Genomic DNA, 14168 nt, shown 5'->3' on the forward strand with positions numbered 1-14168 from the left:
GAGAGACCTGAAGGGAAGGGCAATGCCAGGCAGAGGGAACAGAATGTGCAAAGGGAAACGTGAGAGATCCCAGAGTTGATTTAAGAGCAGGGTGTTCCGGGAGGGAAGCTGACAGGAGCTCTGCTTGGCATTATGGGTGCAAGGTGACCAGGGGGTGTAAACGGGGGTATGAACCCCAAGTCAGAGTTTTAGCAGAGGTTCCGACGAAGAGGTGAAGGGGGAGACTGAGTCACAGCAAACTGAGCTGGGATGAAGAAGGTGCTTCTGCTCTTGCCCGTCCCGTTCTGACAGCATCAGAAAGGGCTCCTGAGTGGGGGAGCCAGGGAGGAAGGGCCACCAGCTAGAGAAAAGGCAACTAGCAAAGCCGTTGCTATGGAGACCAGGCTCTAACCTCCCAGCTCCCAGGAGACTTGTTTCCAGGGAGAAGAAAAACCTGCTTCCACCTCAGCCAGGACAAGATGCTGATGGGAAGGAGCTGGGCCCCCCCTTTATCTGCTGGAATGACCGAAGAGTGACCAGAGAGGTGCTGCTCCCCCTGCACACAACACTTGAAGGCCAAGCAGGCTGAGGGATCTCGTTCTTGCAAGGCTCAGCCTAGGTGGGGTCAGCATGCTATCTCGGACCCTCCTCTTAAGAGACAGTGGTTCAGGGAGGGCTGCTGAGATCATACAGGCTGGGAGTGAGTGGCTGCCAACAGGATATGTCTAGAGCCCAGAGCAAAGGAAGAGGCATTGGATATGACTGCAAACATAGCATTTGCACCACTGTCCTGGGTCGGGGAAGCACACATGCAAAGCCTGGGAGTAAGGCTGGCTGGCTCTAAGTGTGGCAGATGATCACAGACAACTTGAGGATAGCAGGACCAGTGTACCCTGGTTTGTGGCAGGGGATCCCTAGTGAATGATAGTTCAGCTGTGCAGGAGGGAACCCTGGGGTAATTTGGCAGGAGGGCATCTCAGCTGGAGAGCAATGAAAGTGAGAGGGGTCACAGGGCTGGGCCTGGACACTCAGGAGGTGAAAAACCAAGGAGGCCACAGGGCACGTGATGTCCTTAGAGGCCACTGTAGGGACTGGGGACAGGAAACATACGACAACGGGTGACCAGAAATCCTGGGACAGCCACTTGCCACTCTCCACAAGAGGACGCCTAGGAGCCCAGGGACTCACTTCACCGAGGCTAAGACTAAGGCTGTCAGGCGTAACTAGGAGACCTCTTTGCGTCAGCAGAAGCACAAGGCGGGGGCGAAACTAATTGCCTGTCACTAGCTAATAGCCTGTTTCATCTTACGCCAGAACATGTGAGAAGGGAAGTGAGTACAGCCTCCGAGGCCTCTTATGGCCTCGGATGTCCCCAGTACCTCAATGAGTCCGGGTGCAGCTGGCTCCCCCTTTGGGAACCACACCCTGTGTGCCTGACCAGATGTTCTTCCCAGCTGCCAGGGCTCCCAAGATACACCGGGGCCAGGCTCACCTCCCCACAAACAAACCAACTCTTTTCAATCACACAAGTGACAACTCCACACTCAGACACACTCAGGTTCCCCCGTTTGTCATCTTCCCGCCTCTGCAATCCCCAGGGATTCAGAGCCTCCTCCGTAGAGGATGTGTGACAGGAAGACGCGGCTCTAAACTAGCCTGTACCTAGATACGGTCCCACATGGACCCATGTCTGCCTCCACCCTGCCTCTCCTTCACAGACTGAATGGAGGCTCCCTTCCATCTTCCTTGATTTGTATTTAGTAACAGTGACATTGAAGACTAGGAAGGAAACAGGAGAGCTGAGTTGCTTTATCAACATGTTGAAAGCCTGTGAATTTCCCCAGCAACCATAGCACCTGTCCGCTGGAAAAGGCTGAGGGGCCACATGGCTGTGGCTTTCTCTCAGCTCAAGACCTCCCAGGCCATCAGAGCTGTGTCGACTCTCCACGGGGGACAATTCACACCCTTCCTCCCTTCTTTACAACCTCCAGGTTAGAGAAGGGTGCTCTGTGGGGTTTTGAAGGAGGCACCTGACCCCCAAGGATTCCCCAGTGTCTGGCACATATCTGGCAATGACCTGGGAGCTTCTAGCTGGCTTCCATTTCTTCCTTCCCTCCTTGCTGGCTGGAGAACACTATTGTGGCCAAGGACTTTCTGTTTTGAACTGTCCACATCGGTGTCCCTACCTAGGCCCTGAGCCAGGCTTCCAAGAGTTAAAAAGCACACAGGTTTCTGGTCCCTTTGTCTGTCCTCTCTTGTATGGGGACAGGGTCGACTGGGTGGGTAATTTCCTCCCTCCTGGGTAAGCTAGAGACATTCTCCAGGCTGGCACTCCTCCCTCGCTCCAGCCTCACCCCTCCTGCCCAAGTTCACAAGCATGCCCTTGAGAAGCTAGATCTTTCTGGGTTGGCCACTGTGTGCCCACGGGTCTCAGAGTGTCCCACCCCAAACCAAGGTACTTACCAAAGCGGCCCATCATCATCCTGTGAACAAGAACAAAGAGTCAGATGGTCACTGGGACCAAGTCTTAAGAAGGGGACAGGTAGAGCCAACCAGACCCCAGCCCCCAGCCCCAGGGCACCCAGTGAGGGACATGTGCTGATGACTGGCATCAGCACACCAGTGACAGCAAATTGCCCTCTTGCCTGACACGGTGACCACCCTGGTATGCCATCTGGAGGGGACAGAAATAACAGATCAAGGGACATAGAAGTACATTGATTCTAGTCAAATTGTCTCACAGCCATACTCATCAAATGAGCAGTGTTTCTCAACCTGTGAATCGCATCCCCTTTGGGGGTTCCACAGACCCTTTCATAGAGTCACATGTCAGACATTCTACCTATCGAATATTTATGTTATGATTCATAACAGTAGCAAAACTACTTTTATGAAGTGGCAATGAAAATAATTTTATGTTTGGTGTCCCCACAACATGAGGGACTGGATTAAAGGGTTGCAGCATTAGGAAGGCTGAGAACCATGGAGATACAGGGAGAGTATGGAAGGAGCCTGGGCTAGAAAAGCCATCTGAATGCTTATAGAGTAGTGATCTGTTGTGAGAACTTGGAAAATGATGTGGGGGAAACCTCACTGGTGAAGTTTGGAGGGAAGTTTGAAAGTTCCTCAAAGACTCTATACAGCTCTTCTAATTTTATCTATCTATCTATCTATCTATCTATCTATCTATTTGTTTTTTGCTGTTTGACCTGTATGCATGTCTGTGTGAAGGTGTTGGATCCTGGAGTTACAGACAGTTGTGAGCTGTCATGTGGGTGCTAGGAATTGAACACGGGTCTTCTGGAAGAGCAGGCAGTGCTCTTAACTTCTGAGCCATCTCTCCTGCCCCCTCTATGGGGTTTTTCATGTGGTATTTTGAAATAATCCATGGCTCTGGTCAGCTGGGACTGAAGAATCAGCCATGATAAACAAGATACCAGCATCAATGAGCTAAAATCTGGGAAATGTTTCCTTAGAGTCAGTACACAGAAGCTGTGTTTCAGAGGGGAGCGAGGCTGCATCTGGGGCTGGTAAGGTGGTGCTGGTTTTGAAGGCATGAAAGGGTCGTGGAGAGAAGCTGAAGCTGGCACTAAGAGAGACCAGAAGGGGCCCTCGATGACAGGGCAACCTCCGCCGCACTAGTAGCCCCAGGATTGAAGGGGTAGTGGAGAAAAAGGCTGAGGCTTGGTGGCACGTGATAGGGTGAGTCCCTAAAGAGAGGTCGTGAGGCCACGGGTGGAGACCACAGCATTTTGGAGATGCCAGTACCACAGGATGACTAGGGACATGGGCAGGTGTGGCATGGGGCCAGGGTGAGCCCAGGGACAAACGGTGTGTCCTGCAGAGGGGAGAGCCAGTAAGGTAAAGCTGCTCAGGCTCCTTGGAGCCCAGAAGATAGTGAGTCCCAGGCGTCAGACACTAAGATGCTTAGACTGCCGAGTTTGGCTCTGCTTTGAGTTGGCTGTGACTGTGGCCTGGACTGTACGTTGAGCAAGTCAGTGATCAGTGCTTTTCCATGACCTCAGCTCCAGGGTCTACCTCTACATTCCCCCCTTGAGCTCCCGCCCTGACTTCTCACAGTGATAAACTGTAGACGGGAACAAACCATTTACCCCTCAGTTGCTTTTGGTCATACTGTTTATCATGACTGTGGAAAGTAAACTAAGATAGTTTGGCTGCAGCTAACCCAGCCATCTCAAAGACCCATGAGTCATGGTCCTTGAGCCAACTTCCAGGGGATGAGGGTGAATTTCCTGTGAAGCTCGGCTGCCACCCACATGCTCCCTTCCTGAGGGTAAGAGGATTGAGACAGTCCCTAAGCACCAACCTCTAGGGCAAGTGCTTGGGCTCCATCCTATTAAGTACTTTCTGGAAAGGCCTACTGTGTACAGGACATAGAGACACAGAACCAAACACCTGAGCCTGGCCTTGGCCAGAGTTTCTCCTCCACAGATCAGAGCTGGTATCAGGAAAGATTACGAAAGGCTCCAGGAATAGCAAGGCCATTCACTCCCATGTGGCTGGCAAGCTGGAAGGACTTCCTGGTGTAGTGTGCACGTCTGTGATGCCAGGACTCCAGAGACAGAGGCAGGCAGATTTCTGTGAGTTCAAAGCCAGCCTGGTCTACATAGTAAAACTCTGTCTCAAAACAAAACTAACCTTGGGCCTGTACATCTCCAGAAGTGCATTCACCAGAAAAGAGAAGGCAGGGTATAGCCACAGGAGCACAGCAGGGATCATGATGGCCGAAGGCCTCTCCCAGGAGAGAGCAAACCCCAGCTTGGGAGGCCAGACAGGAGGTCGATGGGCAGACAAGTGACTAGAAAAATCTCAGCGCTTCCTTGGCTACGTGGAATAGTCTGACATCCCACAGAAATGGCTTGACGGAAGTGTTCCCGCTCTGACTCCAGGGTGCTCCTACCCCTGAAAACGCCCCCGTGTCCACAGATCTCTCCAAGTCCCCACCCTGTGCCTGATGTTACATTCTACGCTTGTCAGCCTGACTACCTTCCCGGCCCTGGAACAGAGGAACCAGGTCCACCACCCGCCCTGCTCCTCCCAGGACCAGCTTTGGCAGCCACACAGCTGGCTCCCAGAGAGCTGGACATGGGGTGAGGGCCGCAGGTAGGCGGTCAGAAGGGCGTGGCCAAACCTCTCAGCAGGCTCCCAGAGAGCTGTGGGTAGGCTGTCAGAAGGGCGTGGCCAAACCTCTCTCAGCAGGCTCCCAGAGAGCTGTGGGTAGGCTGTCAGAAGGGCGTGGCCAAACCTCTCTCAGCAGGCTCCCAGAGAGCTGTGGGTAGGCTGTCAGAAGGGCGTGGCCAAACCTCTCTGCTTTCAGGTTTTGCCCCATGACTGTGGAGCCCCCAGCACCTCTTGCTACCTTCCCTGGTCCCCCTCACCATAAGCAGACTGCATAGACGGCTTCGGCTACTTCCCACAGCCCCACAGGGCCCTGGCCACTCAAGGTCATTAGGCAGAGTCTGTTTTCCCAAATCCCTAGCTCAGGATGACCCAGACTTACTCTGACCCACAGAAAAAAAAAAAAAAGTCACAGTACAGGAATCCATGATGGGGCCAGGATGAGGGTACTCAGCCTCTTAGAACATGAAGGGAACTGGAGAGGAACCTCAGTCCATGAGGAGAGGCAGTATGAGAGGACCTGGGAAGCCCTCAGATACAGATACCACAGGACCTGTCGCAGAGAGATTAGCAGAACTGCCTGGCTGAGCCCACTCCCATGGCTGACTGCAGGCCTGTGAGTAAAATGAAATGACTGAGGGGTGGTGTCTTGAGTCAGGCTACCAAGCCCCCACCCCACCGTGCGTTCCTTGAACTCACCCTTCTGCAGTCACACACCCACGGTGCTGGCACAACACACTCCCACCTGACACCCCCATCCCCAGCTCTGTGTCCTTCCCCAAGGGCCACACAGAGCAGGACGGAACACACACACACACCACAGGGCACGCTGCCATAACTTAAGCTTCTCTGGCAGCCCACTCACCATGCCTGAGTGAACTCTGTGCCAGTCAGCTTCTGAAAGGCTGTAGACATGCAGCCTTAGCATCCCGTGAATGGAGCCGGTGAGCTAGCTGACACCGTCGATGTTTTAAACATCGAAACAGGTTTATCAGGAGAAGCAAAAGGGGTGAGTTCCGAGTTCATGGGGCATTGTGGGACCACACACAGGGTACAGTATCAGGTTTGTTATTAGGGTATAGTTCCTCTAGGCTTTTGAAAAGAGACCAGAGGACTCAACAGTTTCTGGCAGGTCATGTGGTTCCTCCCACTAAGGGAGCAACGGAGATTAACAAGTGAAAAGGAAGGACACACCTGTCCCAAGGCCATCCTGAGCTAAAACATCTGGTACCCTGACATTCTTCTAAATGATTTTTTTCTTGGGGGGGTCTTCGAGACAGGGTTTCTATCTGTAGCCTTGGCTGTCCTGGAACTCTCTGTAGAGCAGACTGATCTCTGCCTCCTGAGTGCTGGGATTAAAAATGTATGCCCCCACTGCCTGGCTTAAAATTTTAAAATTGTATGTCTGTGTGTGTGGGGGGGGATCAGAGACTGACTCACCATCTTGTTTTTTGAAGCAGGGTCTCTCACTGAATCTGCAGCTCACCGATTTGGTTAGACAGGCTGACCAACAGGCTCCAAAGATCCTCCTGTCTCTGCCCCCCCCAGTGATGGGGTTACAGACGTGCACCCTACACCTGAATGTTTTCTATGTAGGTGCTGAGGATCAGTTCCTCACACTCATACAGCAAGCACTTTGCTGACTGAACCACCCCTTCAGGTCACCTTCTAACACAGCAATTAGAAAGCCTCTGAGGGCAGAGACGCTGGCAGGGAGATCCCGGAAGAAAGTGTATGGAGGAAGGAGGCAGGCAGGTGCCCACACACTAAGACTAAAGAATATGGAAGACACAGGCTTACCCAGGCCACTGTCCCTGGCTGAAGCCAGAGTCTGGGGCCTGGTTTACATGAGGCACAGGTCCCTGGGGGCCAGCTGGCATGAGGTACAAAACCCCAAGGGGCAACCGCCATCACTTACTCTGTGGTCGTGGTCAGTTCCTCTGAGATGTGGCTGGAGTGCAGCAGGCCTTCCCGCTTCTGAAAACCCCAAAGCAAGCAAATCAGTACGCAGACCATCGGGCAGGAGTGAAGAATGGGACACGTGCTGAGCTCATGGTGACCCTGGGCAGGATGCCAGCCTAGAAAGGGCCACACACCCAGTGCACACTTCATACCTGAGCAGCTATACTCTAGGTGACCACAAGGGAGACCCTTACGGTGTCTGTGACTGTCCCCAAATTGTTCTCCATGGTGCCCTGGGATATGGTCACTAAGCAAAATTCAAGAGAAACACCCCAGGCAAGACACACCAAATAAGGCTCATATTCTGCAGCTGGGGCAGGGGACATGGGTAGTTAGGAAGTTCACGAGTCGTGCTGGGGAGACTCCACAGAAAGGACATGTGGGCAATGGGCCATACAAAAGGCCCCAAACACGTCTACCCAGGACCTCGGAGCTTGCTTTTCCTTGGTGGCTTCCAATACAATGAAGAGAGGTCATCACACAATGATGTACTCTGGAGCTGGAGTGAGTGGCACTCTTGAAAAATGAAAGAGCAGAAACAGAGGACCGAGGCCATGAGCCTGGGACACTGAAGACAGCCAGCAGGAGCAGAACAGGGCAAAGAGGACAACTGTTTCCCTGAAGCCAGCAGGCCTGGGAGAAGAGATCTACCCGCCACCTGAAGCCCCCCTTAGTGGCGCTTCACCCCAGCTGGCACATGGAGGGGCCAGGAGGAGAACAGAGAGGATGGTAAATGGCAGCCCATATATACTGGGAGTTCTCAAGGGCCAGCCAAAGTAAGCAGAACCATAGGTCCCTGTTTGAAGCTCCTGAGGGGCAGTAATCTGTCCTAACCAGGAGCTCCTTGCACTCTTCCCTGTACTGGCCCCCAGGGATCTTGTAGACTTGTTCTTATTAATAAGCAACAGCAGCTGGTGACTTCAGCTTGGCTCAGCCCTAGCCTCACGTCAACTGACACTCAAAAGCCCGCCAAAAAAGACTCCTAGGTATTTGGTTCACTTATTTGTATGCTAAGCATGAATGGGGTCCCTATTAGTTGCTAGGGATTGGAGAAGTCATTGGTAGACTCAGAGCTGGATACTCGAATGGTTACCAACATCACCCCGAGTTTGTAGGGAAATCACGGCAGCCCTGAGAAATCAAGAGGCCTGCCCCAAGCTTCCACTGCTGGGGGTAAGCAAGGCTTGGCCTTTGTGCCTTCCAGACAGGAAATGCCATATGCCTCGCTTAGATCATGGGTCACCTGAGCAAGCATATGGACAGCCCATAGGACCTCAGGTGAGGCAGAAAGAACTCTGAGCAGGGCCTGAGGGGCTACTTCTGAGAAGCCGCCACCCAGTTGGACCTCCTGACCTGGTCTCTTCTACTTTGGGCTCTGCACAGACAACCCAGGAACCCTGGTCAAGGCACAGCATGCTGGACAGGGCTTTCTGGGGGCAGTCAGACTTTCCAAAAACCCAAGCTTGTCTTGGACCAATGTGTCAGACTGAAAGGCAATACCCTGACGGTGAGCCTGCTCAGCACTCTTGGGGCCTGGGGCTGACGTAGGTAGGTCTAGGAACTGTTTTCCCATGTGTCCTTGGGAAGCCTTTCCCGGCCCGCTGCCTATGAGCCAGCAGCCAAGACTAGGGCCACAGGAATGGTCCCCCTGGGTCTGTGTCACTCTCACTGACCACAAATATCCTGATTGGGAAGGAAGTAGGGAGAAATGGCAGGTGACCTTCACTTAATGTCAGAAAGGGCCTTCCCGGCAGGGTACAGCTAAGCTCCCAGGGTAGAAGAGAGGTCAGAATGGCTTCAGAAACACAGGCTCAGCCAGGCCATTATGGACCACAGACCACAGAACAGATAAGTTAAAAATTCAGAGAACAGAGCGAAGCTGAGTGTCTCCAGTAACATAAACAACAGTGTCATACAGGTCCCAACTGTGACCTCAGCCCTTTGGCAGACATGATGGCTTCCCAGGCCAAATGGGTTTTCCTCACTCAGGGTCCCCACAAGTTCAGGTCAATGCCTAGCACTGATATGCGCTTAATACATGTTTAAATGTAATACATGGTGAAATCGTGCACAGGAACCAAGTCGGGCCAGCATCTGCATGCGTGAATGCTAAGGCACAGGAGAGTACACACAGCAAATCCACGCCTGGCCCCATTACCAGGGCCCTGGGCCCTGGCTCTGTTCTCTGAGTAAATCAAGAGAAATGAACCTAAAAAAAGACATAATGGGGAATGATGGCTTATAATATGGAGCAAATGTGGAGAGCCTTTAATTTGGGTGTCTATTTCATTCTGCCGGTCGCAGCCTCCCCCAGTGAGTAATACGCACATTCAAGGGGATTGAATTCCGACTCGGTGGCTTTGGAGAGAAATGAACCTTCTTTTCAGAAATCTGGGAAATTAAACCTCAACACCCGTGTGCCACTCTTCAAATCAATGCCATTGTTCCTGCTCCAATCATTTCTCAAAGAGCCAGGGTGAGATATGCATTTTATCAAGAGGGAAAAATACAAGGTAGCCTCTTGGGATGGTGGGGGGGGGTGGCTGGAAAACTACAAGAAGAAAAAGTCAGCTTGCCTCGCCAACAGAGAGTCAGGCAAAGAGGCAGCCCAGTGTACTCACCCGGACAACCACCACCTGCACGGTGACATGCTCGGGAAGGTGGATGGGGGCCCTGAAGTGCATAGCCAGGGAGACGAGGAGGTGGAGAATGGCCACCAGGTTCTTCCCATGGATAGCTTTGGATAGACAGGGAAGAAAGAGAGGCCTCAAGTTAGATGGGTAGAGAGCAGGGGACCATCTCAAGGGTATGCCTCAAGGAGACCTCCGGGGACAAAAGAACCTCAGATAGAGAGGGCTGGTAAGGCGCCAGGGACTTCTGCCTGCTTATGCCTGGCTTCTCTCTATTCTTTCTTGTTGGCCAGGGGCAACTTGACAGCCATGTTCCTTTTTTTTAACCCCCTGGTCAGGGTCTCACTATATAATCCTGGCTGCCCTAGAACAGCCGGCCTCAAACACACAACGGTCCACCTGCCACAGCTTCCTGAATGCTAAGGTTAAAGGTGTGTGCCACTGTGACTGTCCTGACAGCCACTTTAAAAGGCATCTCGCTTTTTAAAACAAAGAATTGCAGGTTGCTGGGGGGGGAGGGTAGGGACAGATCATAGCCACATGCCCACCACAATAACGCATGTCATTATCATTGGCATTGGGCAAACTTCTGCTGCTATACAATCACCTGTCCCTATGGAGGTGAGTGGCAAGGTTAGTAGGGGCTGCTCTAGGTCCCAGTCTGACCTGGATGCCTGCCCTGACTCTCACTGAATAGAATGTTTCAGGCCAGGATTTGCAGCTGGTAAAGCACCTCCTACCCAAAGCCCCAGCGCCTGGGTTAGAAGGGTGGGCCTCCCCAAAGTCATGCTAAGAAACCAGGGGCAGAGCCAGCCCCATCTCCACAGTCAAGATCTAGGCTCTCTATGCAGGTCACAGAGCCCTGGCTGTGAAGGGTAAGCTCTGGCACTAGACCCCATCACACCTGCCTTGCAAGGAGCCAGAGGGGGTGGGGACATAAACAGAAGTCATCAGCTTTTTCAGTCAGCTCATCCCCTTCTGCCCCCTCTGGGCTATGAACTATGATGCCACAAACCCCTCAAGCCAGCTGACAAGTAACACTCCTGAGCTAGCATGGGCTCCTTGGCACTGGCCTCAGCAGGCCGCCCCCATACGGGTTCACTTTGGGCCCCTACACTGGGTGCTTGATGTCAAGTCCCAACAAAAACTCCTTGGACCAGGCATATAATCCCAGAATTCAGAAGGTGGAGATAGGAGAATCGGGAATTAAAGGCCAGCCTTGAGTCCAAGACTAGCCTGGGCTACATGAGACTCTTAAAAACAATACAAGGTCTGAGGAGACATCTCAGTCCATAAAATGTTTGCCACACAAGCATGAAGACTCGAATTGAAGTTTAAAAACAGCCAACTGTGGTAGCTAGTAATCCCAGCACAGAGCGGTTGAGGACAGAGTGAGCCTGAGCTCACTGGGCAGCCAGCCCTGCCTCACTGGTGAGGTGCAGGTCTCAGTGAGAGACCCTACCTCAAAACAAACAAGGTGCGTGGTTCCTTCCGGGGGAATGCTGCCTGAGGCTGACCTCCAGCCTCCATATACGTGCACTCAGACCCACACAAAATAAACGAACAGATAAGAACCTTAGCGCTGAGGCTCAGAGGGGAGTGTGTTTGTGTGTGTGTGTGTGTGTGTGTGTGTGTGTGTGTGTGTGTGTGGTGTAAGGAGATGGGAAGGCAGAGCACTGGTGTGTGATTGATTGTGCCCTTAGCTGTGTGCTCTCTACCCTAGCTTCCCCAGACCTCTGCCACCCAGCCTCTGGCAGAACAGGTCAAGAGGGTACACTGTTTTTTTAACCACAAGGCCGTAATGGGATGATGGATGAGAACATGGAAAGACAAAAGGACACTCCCTTCCAATTCTCCAACTCACAGTCCACATTCCAGCGCAGTGGCCAGCCGTGAGGCCGAAGCAGGTCTTGCACAGCTTCGAGGACCGTCTGCAACTTCTGCTTTTGCCCAATCTCAGACTGTGTCACCTCAGCCACATTCAGTTTGCAGTGTCCCAGCTTTTCTGCAGAGACAAGGACAAGGTCACGAGGCAGAATGTCTGAGCAGGAGGAGGTGGAGCTATCTGTATCCCGGCTGGAGCAGGGGCACTAGGGGGTCCGGCGTCTTAGCCAGTGGTGCGGTGCTGAGTCAGGAAGCCCTGGGCTCGGGAAGTCATTTCTACTGCGAGGAGACGGCACTACAGTAAGTGAAGGGGCAGTTAAGGGTGAATCAGGCACCCGGGAGCAGCTTATTACATGGAATGGGAAAGAGCCCCCTTCATGATGAATGATGGATGCAGCTGGGGGCCAGGTGTGCTTGTGGTGGCGGTCAAGCACCGGAAGCCACAGGGGAAGGACAGAGCTGCTCAGAAGCTGATCTCTGGTCTGCTGTCAGCTAGGACCTTCTGAGTGTGCTTGGGAAGCTGCACCCGTGAAGCCTCGACCACATGGCCCGACAATGACAATACCAGTTGACATGCCAATGTGGATAGGAGAAATCCCACAAAGCCGCACCCCTAGATGAAGAACCACAGGCAATTGATGGCTGCTGAGAGGAGGAAAACCTGTCTTCTCCAGGGATAATGAGTCCCTGATTGATTATTCAATACCAAGCGGTCAGCCCTAAAGGCACACACATATGAACAGCACTGAATGCACTCGTTAAGTTATAAATACACACTCACATACAATTAATAATTAAAAAAGAGGTCATGAACTAGAGAGGGAGACTTGGAAAGATGGCAATGATACAGATACAGTACTCATGTATAAAACCCTGAAGAAAAAGCCTTAAACACTTATATTAAAAGCAAAAGCTAGCTGGATACGGTGACTTATGCCTTTAACCCTAACACTCAGGAGGCGGAGGCAGGTGGATTCCTGTGAGTTCAAGGTCAGCCTGAACAACATGGCAAACTCCAAGCCTGTCAGGGTTACACAGTGAACTCTTTGTCTCAAAAAAGAAGAAAGTTGTCTTTTTATCTGACCTTTAGGTGCACACACATTACCCCACACACACATCCTACACGAATGATAGTAATAATAAAAATTTAAAAATAGAAGCAAAAGGTACAGGAGGGGGGTGAGGAAGGAAGTCCCTGGGTCAGCTACAGGGGGTGGCTGCAGAGTGTGGGAGGGGGAGGTGTCCCAGTAGGGAATTTTGATAAACACAAGAAGAAAGTTTTAACAATGCTTCCCTGCATTCCTGGGCTCCTTCTCCCATCTCTCACATTTTCACACCGCAAGGACCTTGACTGGAGATTTGCCAAGTCTGTGACTCCGCCATTTCGAAGAGCAGGCAGGAAGCACTCTGGAGGAGTCTGGGCGAGAACTGTCACATTTGCTCAGGATTCAATTACCTAGACGGAGACCCAGCCGCCTTCAATTTCCTTTAGGGATGGGGGAGGCAGCAGGTGAGAGCAGGTAGCCACAGATACAGCAGCCAGCGCTCTGGGGCTCCAGCTGAAGGCAGGGAGCCCTGCCCCCCCCCCAGTCTTTAATTCCAAGATGTGATATTTCCTGACAGGGCTCCTCTGCCAACTAGCAAAGGTCCAGACCCAGGGTGACTGGAGGCAATTTCCTAGAATGTGATTACCATGTCCTTAGCCCGGGATGCAGGGCTGCCATCAACCACATTGTCACTGAGATCAGGAACCCCACTAAGGTCCCACAAAGTTCTGCTGCGCACATTTTAGCTGGACCCAGGACTTCAGTGTTCTTGCCCCGGACTTCCAGCTCGGGCCGTTAAAATGGTCAGTTCTTCTGCAGTCTGCGGGATGAGATGGCTCACGTATCCACTCCACACGATACAGCCCTTCAATCACACGTTCATTTAGCAAACTGCTACTGGACACAGGTGCTGGAGATGCATGGGCACACACAGGTGTGTTCTTAGTTGAGGTTCCCTCCTCTCAGATGATTCCAGCTAGTGTCAAGGTGACACGAAAACTACCCAGCACTGATGTCACTATGCGAATGTGAGGTTAGGGGCTATGACTCAGCCCAAGGAGGCAGATCCCACATCACATCGTCTTGTCCTAGGTCTCCATGATGCAGGGACTCCACTAAGCACGGAAAGGAGACTTCTCTGTACATCCACCAGGGACTGATCTGCCGACTGCTCGGGTGGCAGATGTGCCACGGCCTCCTTTTACCAACGTGGAAGAGACAGGGAAAGCCTGAATGACCCTGGAGAGCAGCACGCAGCTGAACAACATGAGGAAGAACTAAAGATGTCCCAGAGAGTACCAGCTGGCCCAGGAGACCCTCAGCATCCTGCATGGGCATTCCACCTGCCCACCAACTAGAGGTGAGCACGACAAACCCAGCCAAGACGAAACCTGGCCTGCCACAGCAATCCCTGTTATTTCCAGCATGCCCTCTCAAGAAGAGGGGCTCCCCTGGGTGTCCTGGTGGCTCACCCTTGATGAATGCCACACAGCCAAGCCCAAAGGCCCATGCCATTGTCATCATTTAC

At 52.5% G+C, this 14168-nt stretch overlaps 1 protein-coding gene across 1 annotated transcript in view; it reads right to left on the minus strand.

The window, feature by feature from the left end:
• Parvb (parvin beta) overlaps window positions 1–14168 on the minus strand; it is an 82067-nt gene that overhangs the window by 13439 nt on the left and 54460 nt on the right. Inside the window, exons 5-8 of the mRNA XM_040754053.1 lie at window positions 11575–11715; window positions 9702–9817; window positions 7037–7095; window positions 2443–2462 (exon numbers count right to left, since the gene is read on the minus strand). Of these exons, the coding sequence (XP_040609987.1) occupies window positions 2443–2462; window positions 7037–7095; window positions 9702–9817; window positions 11575–11715 (336 nt within the window). The remainder of the gene's footprint in view (window positions 1–2442; window positions 2463–7036; window positions 7096–9701; window positions 9818–11574; window positions 11716–14168) is intronic.

The sequence above is a fragment of the Mesocricetus auratus genome, unplaced genomic scaffold (assembly GCF_017639785.1).
Source record: "Mesocricetus auratus isolate SY011 unplaced genomic scaffold, BCM_Maur_2.0 Super-Scaffold_100010, whole genome shotgun sequence".
NCBI classification, from domain to species: domain Eukaryota; kingdom Metazoa; phylum Chordata; class Mammalia; order Rodentia; family Cricetidae; genus Mesocricetus; species Mesocricetus auratus.